The 20418-nt window shown below is 39.6% G+C and overlaps 1 protein-coding gene across 4 annotated transcripts in view; it reads left to right on the forward strand.

Annotated features, from left to right (window-relative positions):
* atp11b (ATPase phospholipid transporting 11B (putative)) overlaps positions 1 to 13224 on the forward strand; it is a 96615-nt gene extending 83391 nt beyond the window's left edge. For 2 of the 4 annotated variants that reach the window (XM_056448087.1, XM_056448085.1), the window contains exons 30-31: positions 3520 to 3653; positions 11802 to 11890. In XM_056448087.1, coding sequence (XP_056304062.1) covers positions 3520 to 3622 — 103 coding nt within the window. In that variant the 3' untranslated portion in view covers positions 3623 to 3653; positions 11802 to 11890. Of the gene's footprint in view, positions 1 to 3519; positions 3654 to 11801 lie in introns of those variants that run through there. The other 2 variants (XM_056448086.1, XM_056448088.1) reach the window with 2 other exon arrangements.
* The last annotated feature ends 7194 nt before the right edge of the window (positions 13225 to 20418 follow it).

The following is a 20418-nucleotide window of genomic DNA, read 5'->3' on the forward strand; positions in this document are numbered from 1 at the left end:
CAAATTTAATGCCAAAAGTATTTGAAATTAAAAGCTTGTCGAATAGCGATAATTAACAATAAATAATGCATTGAAATCACAAGTGCTTGCATTTTTTAATGAGTGGAATTGTCAGGGATTGTATTTTTGGCCCTGAATTGAACATTTATTAACATTAACACAATTTAATAAGTTAAACACAATTTAGCTCTTCATTTAAGCTCTGAGTTTTTCAACTAAAAATATTTCACACACATTTTCATACTTAAATTCAATGCTTCCTCTTCATAAATATTCAGTTCTGTTTAAAATACAATGAATAATATTCAAAAGGCAATTTTCAGTTCATTTTAATTCAGTTAAAAAATGTGCTTTCATTAATTCACAGGGGTTCACATTCAGCTCTTAATATTCACCATTACATAAGGGATTCATTAGTTCAATGAATTGTTTTATTATTATTCAGTTAGTGCCATTCAACAAGCTTTTTATTTCAATTATTTTTGACATTAAATTTGTTCCATAATTGGTTACAAGCAAACTTGTTTATTTTCTGTTAAAAACGTATTAATTCCAAAGTTCCACTTTACCTTTGATATATATATATATATATATCACCGGCCACTTTATTAGGCATATGTTAGCATAGATTCAACAAGGTACTGGAGATCTTCCTCAGAGACTTTGCTCCATATTGACCGCCTGGCAACAACAACCATGCCACGCTCAAAGTCACTTAAATCCCCTTTCTTCCCCATTCTGATGCTCTGTTTGATCTGCAGCAGATCGTCTTGACCATGTCTACATGCCTGAATGCATTGAGTTGCTGCCATGTGATTGGCTGATTAGAAATTTGCATTAACGAGCAGTTGGACAGGTGTACCCAATAAAGTGACCGTTGAGTAAATATATATATATATATAATTTTTTTAAGCCACTTTAAGGTCAATATTATTAGCCCCCGTAAGCAATATTTGTTTTGGATTGTCTACAGAACAAACCGACTTCTTAGATAAATATAAAACATTTTTGTCTTATTTGTATCTCTCATTTTTTAAATCTAGTTTCTAGATAAATATACCAGTTTCACTAGTTTTAGAAAACTGGGCTTTTGTAACCCATCGTTTGGTTAAATGGGGACAAAATGTTTTAGAGTGTAACACCGGTGTCGTGTATTGTTGGGACACAGTGTAATCATTTACCCATATGAACTCCCCTACAAATCACCTCATCCTTTCCAAACAATTTACTTCATCAATATATCTTATCAAGTTGTCTGGTGAAATATATTTCATATGGTAAAATATATACCCAAAAAACAACTAAATATTGCAGTGTCATCTTTTTCCCCCAGTATAATGCAGCACTACTCAAAGTGTTTGTATACCTAAAACTCCTCATTTAAGCGCAGGCCAACAAACACATTTGTCTCAGGATTGTACTACAGTAATTCTGCAAGGCCCGCTGAAGAGAGTCTGGAGGGATTTCATGTTAATATCTCTCGTTTGCATAATGCCTCGTCAGGTTTCCAGAGAGAAATCAAAGAATTGACCTCCTCTTTCTGGCTCATCCACTGCTTTTTCTCCTCTTTGGATGACGTTGGAGTGCTTCTGATTTGAATAAACCCTTGTTGGAGCACTCGGGCTGTAATTTAACATGCGGGTCTCCGGTAATTGAGTATTGAGTAGAAGAGTTAAAGGAAGATGTCATTTCTGTCTAGGCTGAAGCCAAGGATCTCTGTGGTTTAGAAGAAATGGCTTCATTTATCAGTCTGATGTATTCATTTTTGGTCAATCACTGTCTCGTTTCTGGCATTGCATGATTTCTATGTTAAACCATCCTCTGTATCTGTGATTCAAGCTATGAATCCCATTATTGGGATGACCAGATGTCCTGTATTTGAGGCTCTTTTCTAATCTGCTTAGTGGATCTTATTTTAACATCATAGTTTTCCCAAATAAAGGAGTGCACATTTGTTAACTATTAGTTCTTCATTTGAAGTAATAACGCAAAAAAACTGTCCTTTTGACCTTCTCAACATTTTAAAAACATGACATTTTGATTTATATAGGAGGAAACTAAATTGAAGGATAGATGAACACAAGAATCTATTTTAATGAATGTTTAAATTGAGTAACTTTCAATTCAATATCTCATATTAGTGTTTGATAGCAAAAAGAAACTTAAGGATTCTCTTTAAATCAAACAAGAAACTGGTATACAGTACCTGACAAAAGTCTTGTCGTGGATCCCAGTTTTAAGAGCAACAAATAATAACTTGACTTGAAATAATAAGTTGATCATTTGGAAAAGTGTCAGAAGGTTGATTTTTCATCTGTTGAACTCCATCACAAATACTGCAGAAGACTGGAATCAGCATGGACCCAAGATTCTCACAGAAATCAGTCAAGTTTGGTAAAGGAAAAATCATGGTTTGGGGTTACATTCAGTATGGGGCGTGCGACAGATCTGCAACATCAACAGCCTGAGGTATCAAGACATTTGTGCTGCCTATTACATTACAAACCACAGGAGAGGGCAAATTCTCCAGCAGGATAGCGCTCCTTCTCATACTTCAGCCTCCACATCAAAGCTCCTGAAAGCAAAGAAGGTGAAGGTGCTCCAGGATTGGCCAGCCCAGTACCAGACATGAACATTATTGAGCATGTCTGGGGTAAGATGATGGAGGAGGCATTGAAGATGAATCCACATAATCTTGATGAACTCTGGGAGTCCTGCAAGAACGCTTTCTTTGCCATTCCAGATGACTTTATTAATCAGTGATTTGAGTCATTGCAGAGATGTATGGATGAAGTCCTCCAAGCTCATGATGGAGTCAGACACAATATTCATTCTGTTTCCACTGCAGCATGAGCACATATTCTATACTGGACATTATTTCTGTTCAGTGACCAGACTTTTGTCTAGTGTTGTAGTTTTAGAAAATTACCAAAATTAATGCCATCTGAGGTGTTAAAGTGTTAATCGCATCTCTAGTTTATAAGAGCACAAAAACCTTTGCATATATACCAAAATGTCTTTCTTTTGTCCCCTCTTTCTTTCTTATTATTTGACAAACAAAATAAGTGATTACACTTTATTCTTCAAGGCTAACACAATAAAGATGTAAAAAACAAAACGTATTCCCATTGTGGTCATTATATAATAAGAAATAGTGCACAGACTATATACACAGATTTGGCTTGATTGTGATTGCACACGATGTCAAATGTCAGATACTTTGGGCTATGTGTTGAGGTATGGCTATCCTCACAGATTGCAGTATTTTTGTTTTCTCAGTACTTAAAGGCATTATTCTTCTGGAGGACAACTGGAAAATCCATAAAAGCAATAATAAATGAAAAACTCTTAAGTTTGAAGACCTTATTTGTCAAAGTTTGAATGAGTCTCCAATACTATTAGATCAAGACATCTTGTCATTTCCAATTTTGGACATCAAATCATAAACCGAGTCCTGTTTTGTGTCTGATTTCACCATCTTAGTGTATTTGCTCATCTTTTTTCTCTTCTCTTTTGCAGTTTATTGAGGCCTACCAGGGCATCGGATGCGTGGACTCAATGTGCTGTTTCTCAGAGGGGCAAAACGCCTGCTCACGGCTGGGCCGGCTGGTGGAGCGACTGATGGGCCGCTGCGACCCGGCCCGGACCCCCAGGTGCGAGCTCTCTCTCTCTAGCCTCTGCTGTAAGCACATCTCCTACAAGCTGGAGCATGACCAGCCGGCCGCCCTGGACAACTGAGGCCACTCCAAGCATTCCCTGATTACTATAATCTAGTTTAAAACCAAAACGGGTGCATTCATTCACTTTAAATGTAACTAGGGGTGCTTCTCAATATCTTATTTCAGCATCCTCGTTTCCTCTCCTCGCTTCCACCTTTCCGGGGGTAGTCCGGGGGCTTCGTGGAGTTCCCATCATCTCTGTATGCGGAAAATTCGGATCCGATTTGAACTGCGAATACGTTGAAATATATGAACTATTGCGAATAGACCGTATGCAACCAGCCGACAGGATGTGATGTATTCCAGTGTTGTCCAAGCATGTCCGTGCACGCAAGATAGGAATTTTTTCGTTATTTTTTAATCAGAAAATAATTTATATTAAGAAAACTCTGCAAACTTTTAACGGTCTGAGTTTCTAGTATTTATTTGTTCATTCATTCAACCGTGGTGATCCTTTATTTTAGACACTGCAAGAATCCAGCTTCTCTCCCATGGTGCATGATAAAAAACTGAAAGTTCTGCGCGACTGCCACAAGGGGGCGAATTCCATCTCTCGTAACCGAATGTTGTGTGCAGTGGAAAGGCGGCTTTCGGTGCTTCAGGATTCGAAGGAAAGGACACAAGGAAAAAGTGCGAGGACAGAGGAGTTGAAGTGAAAATGTAGCGTCACTTTAAAGCAACATTGTTTAATGAATACCACACATCAGTAATTTTGCTCGCACGTCCAGATTTATGAATATTACAGATAATCGTTAGCATCGTTAGAGTTTCAACCTCCACAAAACACCTCGTTTGTCTGTAACTTTATTTTGCTTATGATTATGAATTACTCCCTGTTAATAACTGCGTTTTATTTGCGATTAAAAGTATGTTATCAAAATTAAAGGAACTGTGAAAACAAACAACATTAGCAATATCTTGATATTCATATTAATGCACGTTAAATTTTTATTTTTTTTAAACTGTAGTAAGTGATTGAGTGTTGGGCTATCGACCAACCTCATAAGAATTAGATGTTACCAAACACAAACATTGATTTTAAGGCCTAATCCCAATTCTACCCCTTAGCCCTTCCCCTTACCGAAGGGGTATCTAGCCCTTCCCCTTAACCCTACACCTTCAAGCTAAAGAGAATTGGGACACCCCTACCCCTTCACGTGAACGCTCAGAACGATGGGTATTTCTCTGTCCCAATTCTCTTTAGCTTGAAGGCGTAGGGCTAAGGGGAAGGGCTAGATACCCCTTCAAACTGAGATTTTTCAGGACGCATCATCGCGATCGTCAATCTCATATGAAGCAAGAGATCGCAATGACATAAGATGACGTGTGCAGGTGCTGTAGTGCTGTCCCATTTCTTAGGGGTAAATTTTGAAGCCCTTCCCGTTCACACTCGGTTTCAAGGGCCAAGGGGAATGGGTAGGGGTGCAAAAATAGAATTGGGATTGGGCCTTAGTGCGGCTAAATATCAACTTCAATATAAACGCCCCAGGAAGTAAGAGATTATTGGTGCAGATGAGAGTTTACATGTGCGTCACATTTTAGTCGTAAAACACTTCTACAAAGGATCCACCGCTGTATCCTTGCTCAAGAAGCCTCCTTTCTCCTGCCTCTTCGACTCCCCGTGGTGCAACTAGAGGATTGAGATGTCCTACAACAGGGGTGTCCAAACTCGATCATGAAGTTCCAGCGCAGATTTTAGCTCCAACCCTAATCAAACACTCCTGAACCAGCTAATCAAGCTCTTACTAGATATACTAGAAACTTGTGTGTTGAAGCAAGTTGGAGCTACACTCTGATGGACACCGGCCATCAAGGACTGAGTTTAGACACCCCTGTCCTACAAGACAGCTGAGGTTGAAGGACAAAGGAGCGAAGAAACGAGGAATGATATTGAGAAGCACCCAAGGTTTAGCTAGGAGTTGAATCTAATTTGGTAACCTGGGATTCTCCAGGTATACAAGAAGTTACTTTGAGTCTGCCCTTACAACTCATTGTCTTCGTCTGTCCTCGTCTTGACCTCCTCTCGAGGTGCGTCTCTGCTGTGGCTTTCCGTGTCTTCTCTGTGTGGCAGATTAATGTTCTCTGCTGAAGAAACCTGTGCCTCCATAATCGCTCAATCATCACACCCAGTTATTAGCAAGGCCGACATATGTAACGCCAATTTATGCAAGTATATGCTCGTCGAATGTTGGAATCTATGACCGTGTCATTACATGTTCTGAGACGTTGCATCCCTGTTGAAGTGTTTGAATCTGCGTCTTAGTCTCTGCCTTGCGTGTGTACCTCCCCGTGGAGGGGTTTGTGACGGCATGCCAGCGTAATGCACTCCTAAGCCTCAGCTTTTCTGCGTAACCGTTTTGACTGTCTGTATCCGCACTTTGGGAAGCAGGTGCTTCCGACGCTTCTCCACAGTTGTAGGATGAGAACTCGGAGACCTGATCTCGCTCTGTATTAGATTCCTGCTCCGGTTTAACTGCTAGAACACTGCCATCGAAGCGCAGGGTACTGGAGGAGACTCTGCTCCGGTTGGCCAATGGTAGCCTCTGCTGCGACAGGCTTGTTTATCGCTAAGAGAAATATCAAGGGACCACATCCAGATCGAGTGAGACACTGCAAACTGTAGTCTCCAGGAGGATTCTTGTTCTTCGTTTTGTTACATAAAACTTAAAAGCCTTACGGAAGTCAAATCACTCTGTCTATCTGCATGGGGGCAGCGTTTCATATTCAGTGTGGTAAACGGTCAGTCAGTGCCAGAGTGTGTGTGTGTGTGTGTGTGTGTGTGTGTGTGTGAGAGTTTTACTAGACACTTTAATCCGCTGTTCGTTTACCCTGTTTTACTATGTCGAATGAAGCATCTAAAGGATTATACGATGTATCGATCATCTCTACTGCTTTCCTACCATTCGTCTTCAGAATGGTGGTTCTCAACTGGTGGCTCAAGATGGGACTCATGTTTGAATTTTTTTGGAAGGGACGACAAAAGCTGATAGTTTTTTATGCTGCTCTTAGATGTTGGCTTAGTTCCTTCTCAGTCCCATCCCACTTTCTAACAATACTCTATGGGGCTTGTTCATGTATTATGTCTTATTTTAAATGGAAACATGCAGCTTAAATATGGACATTTCGTAACATTGTGTAAATATGGAGTGACACGCATGCAGTGCTAGTTAAAAACATCTTCGATTGCTGCAATCACACCACAGGTCATGTGACCAGAACCAACCAATTAGTTTCATATGGAGTAATTACCTCAGACAAACACAGAGCACCCAAACACTGATTCCTGAAGAGAATGATTCAATGAATGAATGATGGTTGCTTAAGCCTAGTTCATACTACAAGATTTTAAGTCCGATTTGAGCCCGATTTGGAGGTTAATAAGCGTACAGATTGGGCTGTGATCGGAGAAAAATCTGGGGGTGCTTGACGCTTGGCAGCCTTTATGTGTGAACTACTGACCAACGCATCAAAGAGGCTCGCAGATGAAAATCCAATATCTAGCATGCTAAAAATTCCAGACCAGTCAGCCGACTCGTGCTCACATGCAGTCAGATGTAGTGACTAGCTGCAGCCAATAGCCGCGTTTCCACTATCGCGCCTAATGCGAGCGAGCCAGGGCGAGCCAAGGCCAGTCGCGTTTCCACTTTCACTTCCGGGGCGTAATCGGGCCAAAGCGGGGCTTCCTTGGGGCCAGTGTCCAGCCTTTTTCGGCCCGCCGAATACCTTGGGCCAAGGAGGGTCAACTGGGGCTTCGGGGCGGGGTTACGTACAAAGGCGGAGTTTTCGTGTCAGGTAAAGAGGAGACAAGATGCCTTCTTCCCTTACATTTGTTTTGCTATCGCGCTTGATCAACTCACTAAGAAGAAGAAAAAATGGATAGCAGACAGTACTGGTCAGTTGAGGACACCAGGGCTCTTCTGAACATTTGGGCCGAGGAAAATGTTCAGAGGCAAATAGACGGCGTTTGCAGAAATGAGGACGTTATCAAGTACATCGTCAAGTTGGTTTAATATTCGCACATTTGTTCATTTAGCAGTCTCTATATTGTTTAACATGTTAATTTGAAAATTCAATTGTAGTTGGCATGCAAGTACACCAACAGACCACAAACAGTAAAAAAGCAATCGCTTCGGTGTTCTCCATCTTCCAGCTCTCGTAGTGATGCCAGGTTGTGTTTGTGGTTATAATTTGAGTTTTTTGTTCCCGCTGAAGTGGGCGGGTTGTGTGACGTTTGATTCGGGGGACGTTCTGGGGGCGGTGTTTGCGTGACGCGCTGTGAGCAATTAGCCCGACAGTGGAAACGCGACATGATTTCGGCCTCATTTCTCAACCTCCCGGGCTACTGGCCCAGCCTGGCCTGATTAAAGCCCTGGCTCGCACTGGCCCGATAGTGGAAATGCGGCTAATGAGAGAGCATATCAGCATGAGCTGGATGGCGTTGTGTTCAGGAGCTCAACAGAAATGTCTGTAATTTCCCAAAATGGGCATCGATGCCCTCGCTTCACTCTGGGTTTACACTAAAAGTATTATCTTTTTGTTAATACAGCCTATAACTAGTTAAGCTACTAGAACACCCGCAAAAATCAGATCTTTGCATTATTTTACTACATCGATGGGCTTGACATCCAGAGCAGATCCTGGATCTCAAACCAGTTGAGAACCACTGCTTTAGACGATGAAGGAGAATGTTTACTATGGTATGAAGCAACATTTACCCTGCGTATACGTACATTTAACCATGCAAATGCCAGTACACACTCTTGAGTTAGACGTTTTACCTCCTCAAGATCTTAAAACGGTTGTCTTCATCTGCAACATACAGTGACGGTACGTTCAACCGGCCCTCTATTACTCCTTTCTTACACGTGATCCAAAGATAATCGCATTACTGTAGCTGTCGATGTATTCTTGATCTTATATAGCATGGGCCTATTTATAAAAACGGCTGTACGCAAGGAGGATTTGTCCATTTGAGGAAGACAATGCCCTCTGGTGTTCAGGAGTAGCAGGTATATGGCGTTTGAGGAATACACCTTTGGAACGGCTCCGATCCTCAAGGGCTGCTTAATTACACTCTATTTACATATATATAAATTTTATAGCAAACCTATATACACATATTTTTCTACAAGCAATAGATTTATGTTATGATTTAGTTTCTATATTTACTTATCTCTATCTATATATACTGTAAATGGTCTTTGTTTGATATGTAGGTACTGTAATCAACAAGTAACGTCTAGGAAAAGGCCAATCGTTTCATGAGAATGTAACTACGCGAATGTCAAGGCTGTGGAAGGATGTTGTGTTTATATTTGTTCATTGTTCTTTAACCACACGCATTTTAACCCATCTTGTACTAACACGTCCTCATCCATCTCTCCATTGGCTGTGACTCTTGACTGTTGCTTGCTGATCTTCATGCACTTTTAAAGAGAGATTTAGTATAGATTTGTATGGAAAAAATTGGATTGGATTGCGTACAGTTTCTTTACAAGTGAATATAAGACGTATACACACTTACAGTCCAATTAGAGCAAGCTAGTAATTAATAACACTTGCGCAGTGCCAAAACAGGACTGCATTAAAGTACCTCAGTGAGATATTGAAGTTTCATGTTGAGTGTTATTACCTTTTAAAAGCCAATCTTGAAGTCATTACTATTCATTTTAGTCATTTGATTCCAACAGGGTTGATGTAAAAGTGAGATAAACCAAGTAACACCAAAAATGCTGAGTTTGTTTTCACCTAAATATGATGTCACTTTCTTGAGGACCATTAAGTTAGCATAATTATGTCTTCATTCCAAACTCAGGTGAAGATAGTTGTATTTAATGGAGCCGTCTACTCAAAAAAGCCTAATTTTACAACTTCCCTAGAGTTAAACAACAGTTTGACCAGTTCTGAATCTATTTAGCTCATCTCCAGGACTGAAAGGAACACTTGTAGCTTAGCTTAGCATAGATCATTGATTTCGACCATTAGCATCTCGCTCAAAAATGGCCAAATAGTTTTTATAATTTACTGATTTAAATCTTAAAGGAACTTTACTGCTACCATGGCTATGTTGATGCAAGTTAGCTGGTAATATCATTGTGTCTTCTGCAGCTGTGGTACGGCAGCGAAGTTCCTATATTATTACGCTGAAATACGTGTATAGTTAATAAGCTTATCAGCCTAGATAATAACTTTTCAACTATAGAACATTTAATTAAAACTAACTAAATTTTCCATCGATCTTAACAATTGAAGTTTCAAGCTTTAAAAGGGAAAATTATCTAAACTCTTTGGACATTTTTAGTGAAATGCTAATGGTCTAATCCGATTCAATGATTTGTGCTAAGCTAGCAGTTTAAGACCTGGAGGATCGGCTGAATTGATTCACTAATGATAAAACTCGACTGTTTAACTTTAGGGAAGCTGTAAAAATTGCATATTTGTCCAAAAAAAGTTTTGGACAAGGATTGTTCCTTTAAAAGCTTGTACCTGTATGGTAAGCTGGAGGTCAGAATTGTTTTTGTTTGTTATATTTTGATGTGCATCGATCTATTATACGTTTGTGACATCTTAATGGAGTATTAAAGTAATAGATGCCATAAGGGTAATGCGCTAGTCTTGGCTTTGATTTAATTCAGTCAAGCACAAGCAGTCCTCTGCCAAAAAGAAAGGCAGTAATCCAACCTAAAAAATTTAAAAAAACTATGATGCATCCCCTAAATATGGAAGTCCTAAGAGGCCATGCATTCAAATATTTTCTCTCTCTCTCTCTCTCTCTCTCTCTCTCTCTCGTTTTCTAGTGATCAAGACTTAATTTTCTCACAATCTCAGCATAACTTCTCATGATCTCAATGTAAGAAAAGTTGTTTTCTTGAGTTTGCAACCTATTTTTTCTGCTTAGTCTATGATGTTAGACATGCATATTCCATTATTTGCAACTTTGATGTTTTAAAGTAATTGCAAATAAGCTGCAGAAAGGGTGCGTCAAAGCAAAATCAAAATAAAACAAAAACATTCTTCATAATCTAATTCATACATGCAGCAACATATTTTGTGCCATCTGGAACCTGCGCTCTAAAATGGGAACAGTTGAGGGAACATTAGTGAATAATGATATACATGAATAAAATAATGAATGTGCATTAATCATGAGCACAGTAATAATAATAAATAAAGATACATTAATAAATAAAAGCCAAAAAAACGTGATAACGAGAAAACAACTTTTTGTTATGTCGAGGTCATAAGAAAAAAGTCGAGATCACAAGAAAATAAAAGTCGTAATCATGTCAAGATCACAAGAAAACAGTCGAGATCACGAGAAAATGAATTGCATCAAGATCACAAGAAATTAAATGTTGTGATCACGAGAAAATGAGTAATGTCAAAATCATAAGAAAATGAACTGGTTTTCTTGTCATCACAGCTTAATTTTCTTGTGATTTCGACATAAGTTGTGATAAGTAAACGAGTTATGTCGAATTCACAAGAATATTAAGTTGTGATCACGAGAAAACAAGTTGTCAAGATCATGAGAAAATAAAAGTCGTGATAAAAAAAGAAATCGTGATCACGAGAAAATAAATGTTATCATGAGAAAATGAGTGATGTTGAGATGACGAGAAAATAAGTCGAGATTACAATAAAATAAAAGTCGTGAACACAAGATCGTGATAAAATCAAGTCGTGATCATGAGAAAACATTTTTGATTTATCACGAAGAAATAAGTCGAGATTACGAGAAAATGAAAGTTGTGATCACGAGAAAATGAGTTATGTCAAGATCACAAGAAATGAAAAGTTGTAATAACGAGAAAACAAGTTACGTTGAGATCACGGGAAAATAAAAGTCATTATCACGAGAAAACGAGTTATGTCAAGATCACGAGAAAATAAGTCATAATCACGAGAAAACAAGAGTGAAAAAATACTGGAATGCATGGCCTGTTAGAACTTTCATACTTAATATTAAGGTCCCAGACAAACAATAAGCATCTTTTATAAATGTCAGACTTTAGATCAGGTTTGAATTGAACACATCTCCACTCTCGCCCTCACTGTTCACAATTTCCTTGCTACTTCCAGATCTTGGCACGACTCTGACACCTTCTTCTCTAACGACCGGAGCATCCTGACGCTCTCGCCTATGGAGGTCTCTCATTGTTAAAGCACCAGCCCAAAAAAAAGGGACCGAGTTTGAAGACGCCTGCCCCTTTACCTCCCTCCCCCCCTTGTCCAATCACCAGCCAGACTTTCTCTGATGTCACACCTATAAAGCTCTGTTATTCAGAGTATATAATCAGCAACAAGGAATACGCAGTGGTCCCCCCCACCCAAAAATAACCAAAGGATTTGACTCTTGAACGCTTCTGTTTTCGGCTGCTCATAAAAACCTTGAAACTGTACACAAATGGCCGCCATCTTTCCTGAGGAAAAATGAAGGAGGTCTGTTTTGAAGCCATATTATTCCCTCCTTTAATTGCCTGATTTTCAAGGTGTATTAAACGTGTGCAGCGCCAGCTCACCAAACCTGTAGCCTCCTACCCTAAGATGCCTATCTGTACACCCGGTTTGTACAGATCCTACCACGATGCAAGAATGTCGAGGAGGGAAACTCAAGCATATCATCCTTTAAACCTCCATCAGTCATGTGCCTGCATATCATGTCTTGTTTTCCACTGTTGCATGTTTTATTTTCATCATTTCTGTCCACAAATGACCATCGTTGCTGTTTTTTTTTCTGCTTGTGTTGCTAACCACTTGTCAAAAGCTGTTTAGTTTGTTTGTTTGTCTGTGTGTGTGTGTTATTTAATCTCATAAGAGGGCATAGTCTTGAGTAAACCGAATAATACTCGTCGTCCTATAATAAGGCCCGGAGCATTGAGACAACCGTTTTAAACTTGCTTAGATCAACTATACTGAAGTTTATGATATCAAGACTGCATGCAACACATGTCTCAATAATCCTGTAAACAGAGGCCTGAGGAAACTGGACCTAAATGCTCCCACGTTGAGGAGTCTAGTCTTTTTTGGGGAGATTTCTCTTTATTTTTTTGCTGCAAGACTGAGGATCTAGGTGAAATCTGGTGCCGTGACCCGGATGGGAGTTGGGAATCTGCTTTTATGTTGGAGTATGGTTACATTTAGATTATTTTCTATCTTCTTCTCTTCAGTTTTACTCGTATATCACTTCTTATGTCAAATGTTCAAACCCAAAAAGACTCCCGACCGCTGATCATAACTCTGTTTGGCTATATAATGTGTTTTTTCTTGAATTATATAGCGACGCCACTTATTACTCAGAGACATTAGCAATAAGACTCAATCTAGACTGGAGATACCTGATCTAGCCGTGATGTCAATCATCCATAATGCGGTTTCATCTTTATTTTCGTGTGTGTGTGTACGTATACATACGTTCTTCTTCTTGTACTCTCCTTAATGGTGAACATGTTTAATTGCTGATGTTTATGAAAGTTCTATTTACAGAATAAATACATTTCTAAAATCTACTGTTTCATTCATTTTCCTTCGGCTTATTTGCTTATCAGGGGTCGCCACAGCGGAATCACCAACCAACTATTCCAGCATATGTTTTACGCAGCGGATGCCTTTCCAGCTGCAACCCAGTACTGGATATCACCCATTCACACACGCACTGATACACTACGGCCAATTTAGTTCATTCAATTCACTTATAGAGCATATGTTTAGACTGTGGAGGAAACCCACGCCAACACGGGAAGAACATGCTTACTCCACACAAATGCAAACTTGCCCTGTCGAGGCTCAAACCAGCTACCTTCTTGCTGTGAGGCGACAGTGCTAACCACATTTGATTTCTTTCAAGATTTTCTTCTGTCCTCCAGTGGTTTGGCCTTGTTGAAATGCAAATGCTTGCAAATATGTTTAATGGAAGATGCTGCGGCAGTCAACAGTCATCCAGCGGTTAGCTCAGAATATTAGCCAAGCATTTCAGACGGTGGACATCCAGGAAAAATGTGGCCAACAACCCAATCTTTATCCACCAAACAAAGACATCACTGTGCAAAGACATACAAGGACTGAAGGTTACAGATGACCACAAGTGCTGAGACAAAAGAGGAGCAAGAACATTTATGAAGGGGTTTTGTTGAAGTGGTTATTTTGTTCTACTAACATGATATTTAAGCCACGACAATATTAATCACTTTATTTCTGGAAAAATCAAGTTCATAAATTCTTCTCTAATTGTTTATTCACACTGTACAGCTGAAGTCTGAATTATTCACCCTCCTGTATATATTCCCTGAATTTCTGTAATTGGAGAGATTTAGTTCAACACATTTCTAAACGTAACACTTTTAATAACTCATCTCTAATAACTGATTTATTTTATCTTTGCTATGATGACAGCAAATAATATTTGACTAGACATTTTTCAAGATACTAGTATTCAGCTTAAAGTGATATTTAAAAGCTTAAGTAGGTTCATTAGACAAGTTAGAGTAATAGACAAGTTATTGTAAAGGGTGGGCCATTTATATAGATACAGCTCAATAAAATGGGAATGGTTTGTGATATTAACGTCCTGTTTGTGGCACATTAGTATATATGAGGGGGCTCATGAAAGAATGAAAGTTACATTAAAACCAAGCACACCATTGTTTTTCTTGTGAAATTCCCAATAAGTTTGATGTGTCACATGACCCTCTTCCTATTGAAAAAACAAAATTTGGATCCAAGATGGCGACTTTAAAATGGCCACCCATCTTGATAAGTTTGCCCCCTCACATATACTAATGTGCCACAAACAGGACGTTAACATTACCAACCATTCCCATTTTGTTAAGGTGTATCCATATAAATGGCACACCCTGTATAACGATGGTTTGTTCTGTAGACAATCCAAAACAAATATAGCTTAAAGGGGCTAATAATTATGACCTTAAAATGGTTGCCAAAAAAATAAAAAACTGCTTTTATTCTAGCCGAAATAAAACAAATAAGACTTTCTCCAGAAGAAAAAAAATTATCAGACATACTGTGAAAATTTCCTTGCTCTGGTAAACATCATTTGGGAAATATTTAAAAAAGAAAAGAAAATTCACAGGAGGCTAAACTATTTTGACTTTAACTGTATATTAGGTGTGTTTTATCTACTAACTTACAATATAATATGTCAGTTCAATTCACTGTGATGCATAATTTGGAAAAAGGACAAGACACAGCGCACCATCCAGATACTTTTCACTCTAGTCTATGTCCAACAATCTATTATTTGCTAGTCCTGATCTTTTGTACAATAGAGGAATTACCAACCTACGATACACGGGTTCAACCGTGCATACCGTTTGCAAAAAAGACCAGTAGCAAAACCATGCGTTATGCGGTAGGATGCCAAAAATGGAAGGCTTAAATTTTACCGTACACTACACTGCTTTTAATGCCAACCGCAGACGTCTTTGGCTAACAGTCATAATAAGAGCTGAATGGAGTGAGGACCTAATTAAAAATGTTCAACTCTGCAGTTCTCACTTCATATCAGGTAAGTTCACGCCATGCTGAATCATACACATTACTCGTTTTTGTTTGCAGCAATAATGGAAAATAAACTGGAAGCCAAAAAATAGGCACTGTTATCACTAAGAATGCTAAAATGTTTTTATATTAAGTGTTAAAGAGCTTGTCATACAAGTGTGTTCATTCTGCCCAGCTTTTCTGATTTGTTTGACTGCCCTCTGGCGGCCATGAAGATGAAGTGCATGTCTGATGTTTTCATTTATTCTTCAGAGTGTCTGAGAGATTTCATTAAACATTTGAGAACCCTCACTGGTAACACTTTACAATACTGCACACAAAGATAATGTTTGTACTAACATGAACAAACAATAAACAGTGTACAGAATTTATTCATTAGAGTTCATAAATGAATAATACATTAGTTAATGCATTCATGATTTTACATAAACTAACAAAGAACAACTGTATTTGTATGAACTAACATGAATAAATATGAGTAAATACTGTAATAAATAAGTGTACTGTTCATTGTTTGTTTATGTTAGTATTGTAAAGTATTACCCGTTTCCTTAGTAAACCTGTAAATGCAGAATATCTGATATTCATGTGTGTTTTTCAGGTATAACTCTTGATTCATTCTCAGCTGCTGTTGAGTGAAACAATCAACACTTATTTGCAGCTGCTCGATGGGCGGTCAAGACTTCTCATATCTATAGTGCTGTTATTAGGTAGATTGTGTCAAAGCAGCTTAAACTAAATGGATGATAAGGGTGTCATTATTTCAGATATCTGTCACGGTATGGGTTGGGGAAAGATGCGAGGACTCAAATGCAGAACTAAAATGGGTATTTATTAATTATAAAATACAACAAAAGGAGAGCAAAAACAACTCAGAGGGGAAAACATTGACAAAACACATAAACAAACAAACTGGCCTGGCAGGGAACAGCAGAGCTGGACAGAGCAGGACAGGACAAGGCGATATATGACGAACTGGCACAGAACAGCAGACGAGAGGAGACTTTAAAAAGAAAGAATTAACAAACAAACAGGCAAACTGAATAAACTAATGGGATAACCAGGGGGACTAGACAATAGACAGGAGAGCACATGACACAAAGAAACAACACAAGCCATGTGCTCAATGAGAGAACTCGTTAACCGCGTGTTCAAATGAAACACAACACTAAAGCATGAGGCGCGTGTAAACATGAACCACGTGCTAAACACAACCCCAACACAAACAAACGCAAGGCATGAGTACACAGTAAGTAAAAACACTTACCGTGCACTCACACATGCGACATGCATGTTCCTATCCCAACGCTAACCGAAACCAACTAGACTGAGACAATGAGAATAAAACACCACACTGCAGACAGAAAAAACACCAGGACGAGAGTGCACATCGCAAGCACACCAAGACCAGGGCCGTGCACAGGGGGGTGGCCCAGTGGCTAGAGGCACTGGCCCTCTGCCCTTATTGGTTGAAGTGCCCCTCTCAGCTTGTCCCCCCCCACCCCTTAACGCAACCGTGGCCCGGCCCTCCAGTCATTCGCTTTCCGCGATCGTCCCATCATCCCCCCAACCCCCACTTAGCGTGATTCCTGTGACCATCCCCCCCCAGTTAGCGTGATAATCGCGACCGTCACCCCCCCAAAAAAAATTCGCGACCGCCACCATAGTCCTTTGCCTACAGCGACAGTTCAGCTTGCTCCGGCCCTGTGAGCACCTGCCCATTTAAGAGTCTGTGCACTGCGCTGACCAGGACCCTGAGCGCAGCCGAGACGGCGCTCGTACAGAGACAAATACAATGACAGAAAAGGAGTGCTCAACCCAAGAAAAAGGACTAGTGTCTGGACTCTACCATCACAACAAGAATTAACAAGACCGAAGTGGCAGAATCCTGACAATATTGTGATGCATATCCACTTGAAACGATCCTGAAATTCGAAAAAAAATGTAGGGCAGTGCATGATTTTGTCCATTGGGATCAGATTGGATTGTTGAAAGATGGCGTTGCTAACAAAATGAAGGAAGATTGGCAAACGGATGAAGGCAGAGCAGCAGTGGAGTCATTCGGGGTCCTGGGCACCACCATCTCTCAGGACCAGGGGCCTCATGTATCAACGCTGCGTACACACAAAAACTTTGCGCTCACGTTTGGATTTACGAATGATGAAATTAACGTGAGAATGTGCATTGATCCGCGCCAACTTCATGTCTGGCGTACATGCATTTCTTCTGTGTTTGTTTTATTTCCATTGGCGACTCCTAGAGGCGATTATGTTAAACTGCACACTAGAAAGTATCTGAGTCGTGCAATGCCAGCTGTATAAATGGTATGGTTTCGAAGCCAAAGACATCTGAAACGTTGATCATACCGGTCTCTTGACAGTCCTAAACCCTGGCCTTTTTGATTACACATTTACATTTACATTTAGTCATTTAGCAGACGCTTTTATCAAAAGCGACTTACAAATGAGGACAAGGAAGCAATTTACACAACTATAAGAGCAGCAGTGAACAAGTGCTATAGACAAGTTTCAGGTGTGTAAAGTCTAAGAAGCAAAGCATTAGTAATGTTTTTTTTTAAAGAGAGAGAGAACAGTTAGTGGTATAGCCAGAGAGAGAGTTGCAGATTAGGAAGGAAAGTGGAGACTAAATAGTTGAGTTTTTAGTCGTTTCTTGAAGACAGCAAGTGACTCTGCTGTTCTGATGCAGTTAGGGAGTTCATTCCACCAACTGGGCAGATTGAATGCGAGAGTTCGGGAAAGTGATTTCTTCCCTCTTAGGGATGGAACAACGAGGCGACGTTCATTCACAGAACGCAAGTTTCTGGAGGGCACATACATCTGCAGAAGTGAGAGCAGATACGAAGGAGCAAAGCCAGAGGTCGCTTTGTAAGCAAACATCAGAGCTTTGAATTTGATGCGAGCAGCAACTGGCAGCCAGTGCAAACGGGTGAGTAGCGGAGTGACGTGTGCTCATTACACCAAAGGAAGAATAAAGAGTATGACATCACCTGAGAGGGGAGCCCTCATCATCATGGCGATGCTCTTGGCAACATTATCCCTCACCATTTTCTTCCCTGAAATAAGTTCTAGCCATATTTTATCCATGGTGGTCCTGAGGGGTCAATTGGTACAGCAAACGGCAACAGATGAATGCAGGAGCAGGACTTTATCATCTTTCACCAGCATTTTGTCTGGACACAGATGAAAAGTTCTGCTCCTGATGGACAACCACTCCTCCTGTGTGTCAATAAAAGCCATAAACTTCTGTCAGGAAAATGATGTAGTTCTGTTATCATTTCCACAAATCATCTGCAAACCCTGGACAGCCTGTGAACGGGCCACTGACAAACAGTTCAGCTGAGAGATGGACAGGAGCTGTTTAATAAAAGTGACTAAATTAATCTAGTAAGACCTGACACAAGAATAAAAATACAAGTAAAATGCAAACATGCAGGCATACAAAAGTAATAATGAATGTAGAAACTCAAAGTGAAGTCTGTGTTGTGCCTGTAATGAGTGCGCAGACATGTAATGCTTTTGTCCTTTCTTGTCTCCACTGTCCTGTCAAAACTGAAGGCACAAATTAATAAGATGTGTTCATCTAATAAACTGGTTAAGAAAAAAGTTCCAGATGTTTTAAAGCCATGGGCGATATGCACAGCAAGTGTTTTTCAACCACTGTTAAACATCCTGTGAAAGTCCTGGATGATCCTGAAAAATCCTGTGACTATTGCTAATTTCACAAGGTTTGCTTTACAGCATCAGTGTTGTAATGAGATTAATGGTGCTTTTACACCTAGACTTTTGTTTCAGAACCTGTCTCGTTTACCCAGTTAGCGAGGTTCGTTTGGCATATGTGAATCCAGCAATCACGCTTGGATCCACGCCAAATCAATCAGTCCGAGATCGCCTGAATGAGGTGGTCTCGGCTCGATTGAAACGAACTCTGGAACGGATCGATTGTAGTGAGAAAGCAATATGACCCAAGCCCGGTTATATTACAGAGTTTTATGGATATGTAATAGGCATACAGCTATATGAAGAGAGAATTATAAGTGGGGCGGGAGGTCATTCCAGACATCCCAAGTCTCCCGGAAGTTCAGGGAATCTCCCGCAAATGCACAGAGACTCCCGGATGCCCGCAAACGAGTGATAATCTCCCGGAAATCAGGCGTCTCCCTCCAAGTCCTCAAATACGTCGCGCACACTTCTCACCCCTACCCACTGCATCCCTCCTCGCTCTTAAGACACGCCGCGCGCACCCTTATTGCTCATCATAACTTAAATAAGGATGCATGACAGCTGAGCAGGACTCTGCAAAATAATCCATGAAACTCTAACCAATGTAAGGAGAGTTTACTCGCATGTGACTTGTTTTAGCTCTTTTGGTCCGTTTAGAAACTTTGCTGTGTGAAAGCGAACAGCACCAAGTACAAAGGGCAACAATGTAACAATTTTAATCCCTGTTTTGGAACAAATGAATTGATTCACAGCTGTGAAAGCACCCTAAAGTACAGTCAGTTAAATAGATTTCAGCATTCATTTAGTTGTTCAAGCGTAAAACTGGTTGAAACTCGTGTAAACCCAGTGCTGTCAGGAGCAGCAGGAGAGTATTTAAACTCTGAAAATACTGTGGTGAAATAAATATCCATATTTTAAAGACATGGTGCAGGACAATGTGATGTAACGCAGAGCTTCTTGTCCGCTCTGAGACCCACTTTACAGTATATCGTATCTCAATCAGGCAGTGAAGATCATTGATTTGTAAAGAAACCAGATCTTAAACGTGGAGATTTTGTAAAGGAACGACAGTTCAGATCCACATAAACAGCAACAAACAGACAATATAAACTAAACTCTTTAAAGTTTAGTCCAACGGGGCATTTTAGCCTTTTAAATTGAGAATTTTAATAACAAACACAACATTCTTTCATTCTTTGGTTAGCCATAAAACACTCTTTAGTTCTGCAAAGATAATTGTGTACAATAATATTATTAATAAAAATTATATACTGTGAGTATATATATATATATATATATATATATATATATATATATATATATATATATATATATATATATATATATATATATATATACGTGTGTGTGTGTTGTGTGTGTGTGTAATTTTAGACCACAATAGTTCAGTTTTGTTTAAATTATTAACTATACTCCCTGAAAAA

Source organism: Danio aesculapii, chromosome 22 (genome assembly GCF_903798145.1).
Source record: "Danio aesculapii chromosome 22, fDanAes4.1, whole genome shotgun sequence".
NCBI classification, from domain to species: domain Eukaryota; kingdom Metazoa; phylum Chordata; class Actinopteri; order Cypriniformes; family Danionidae; genus Danio; species Danio aesculapii.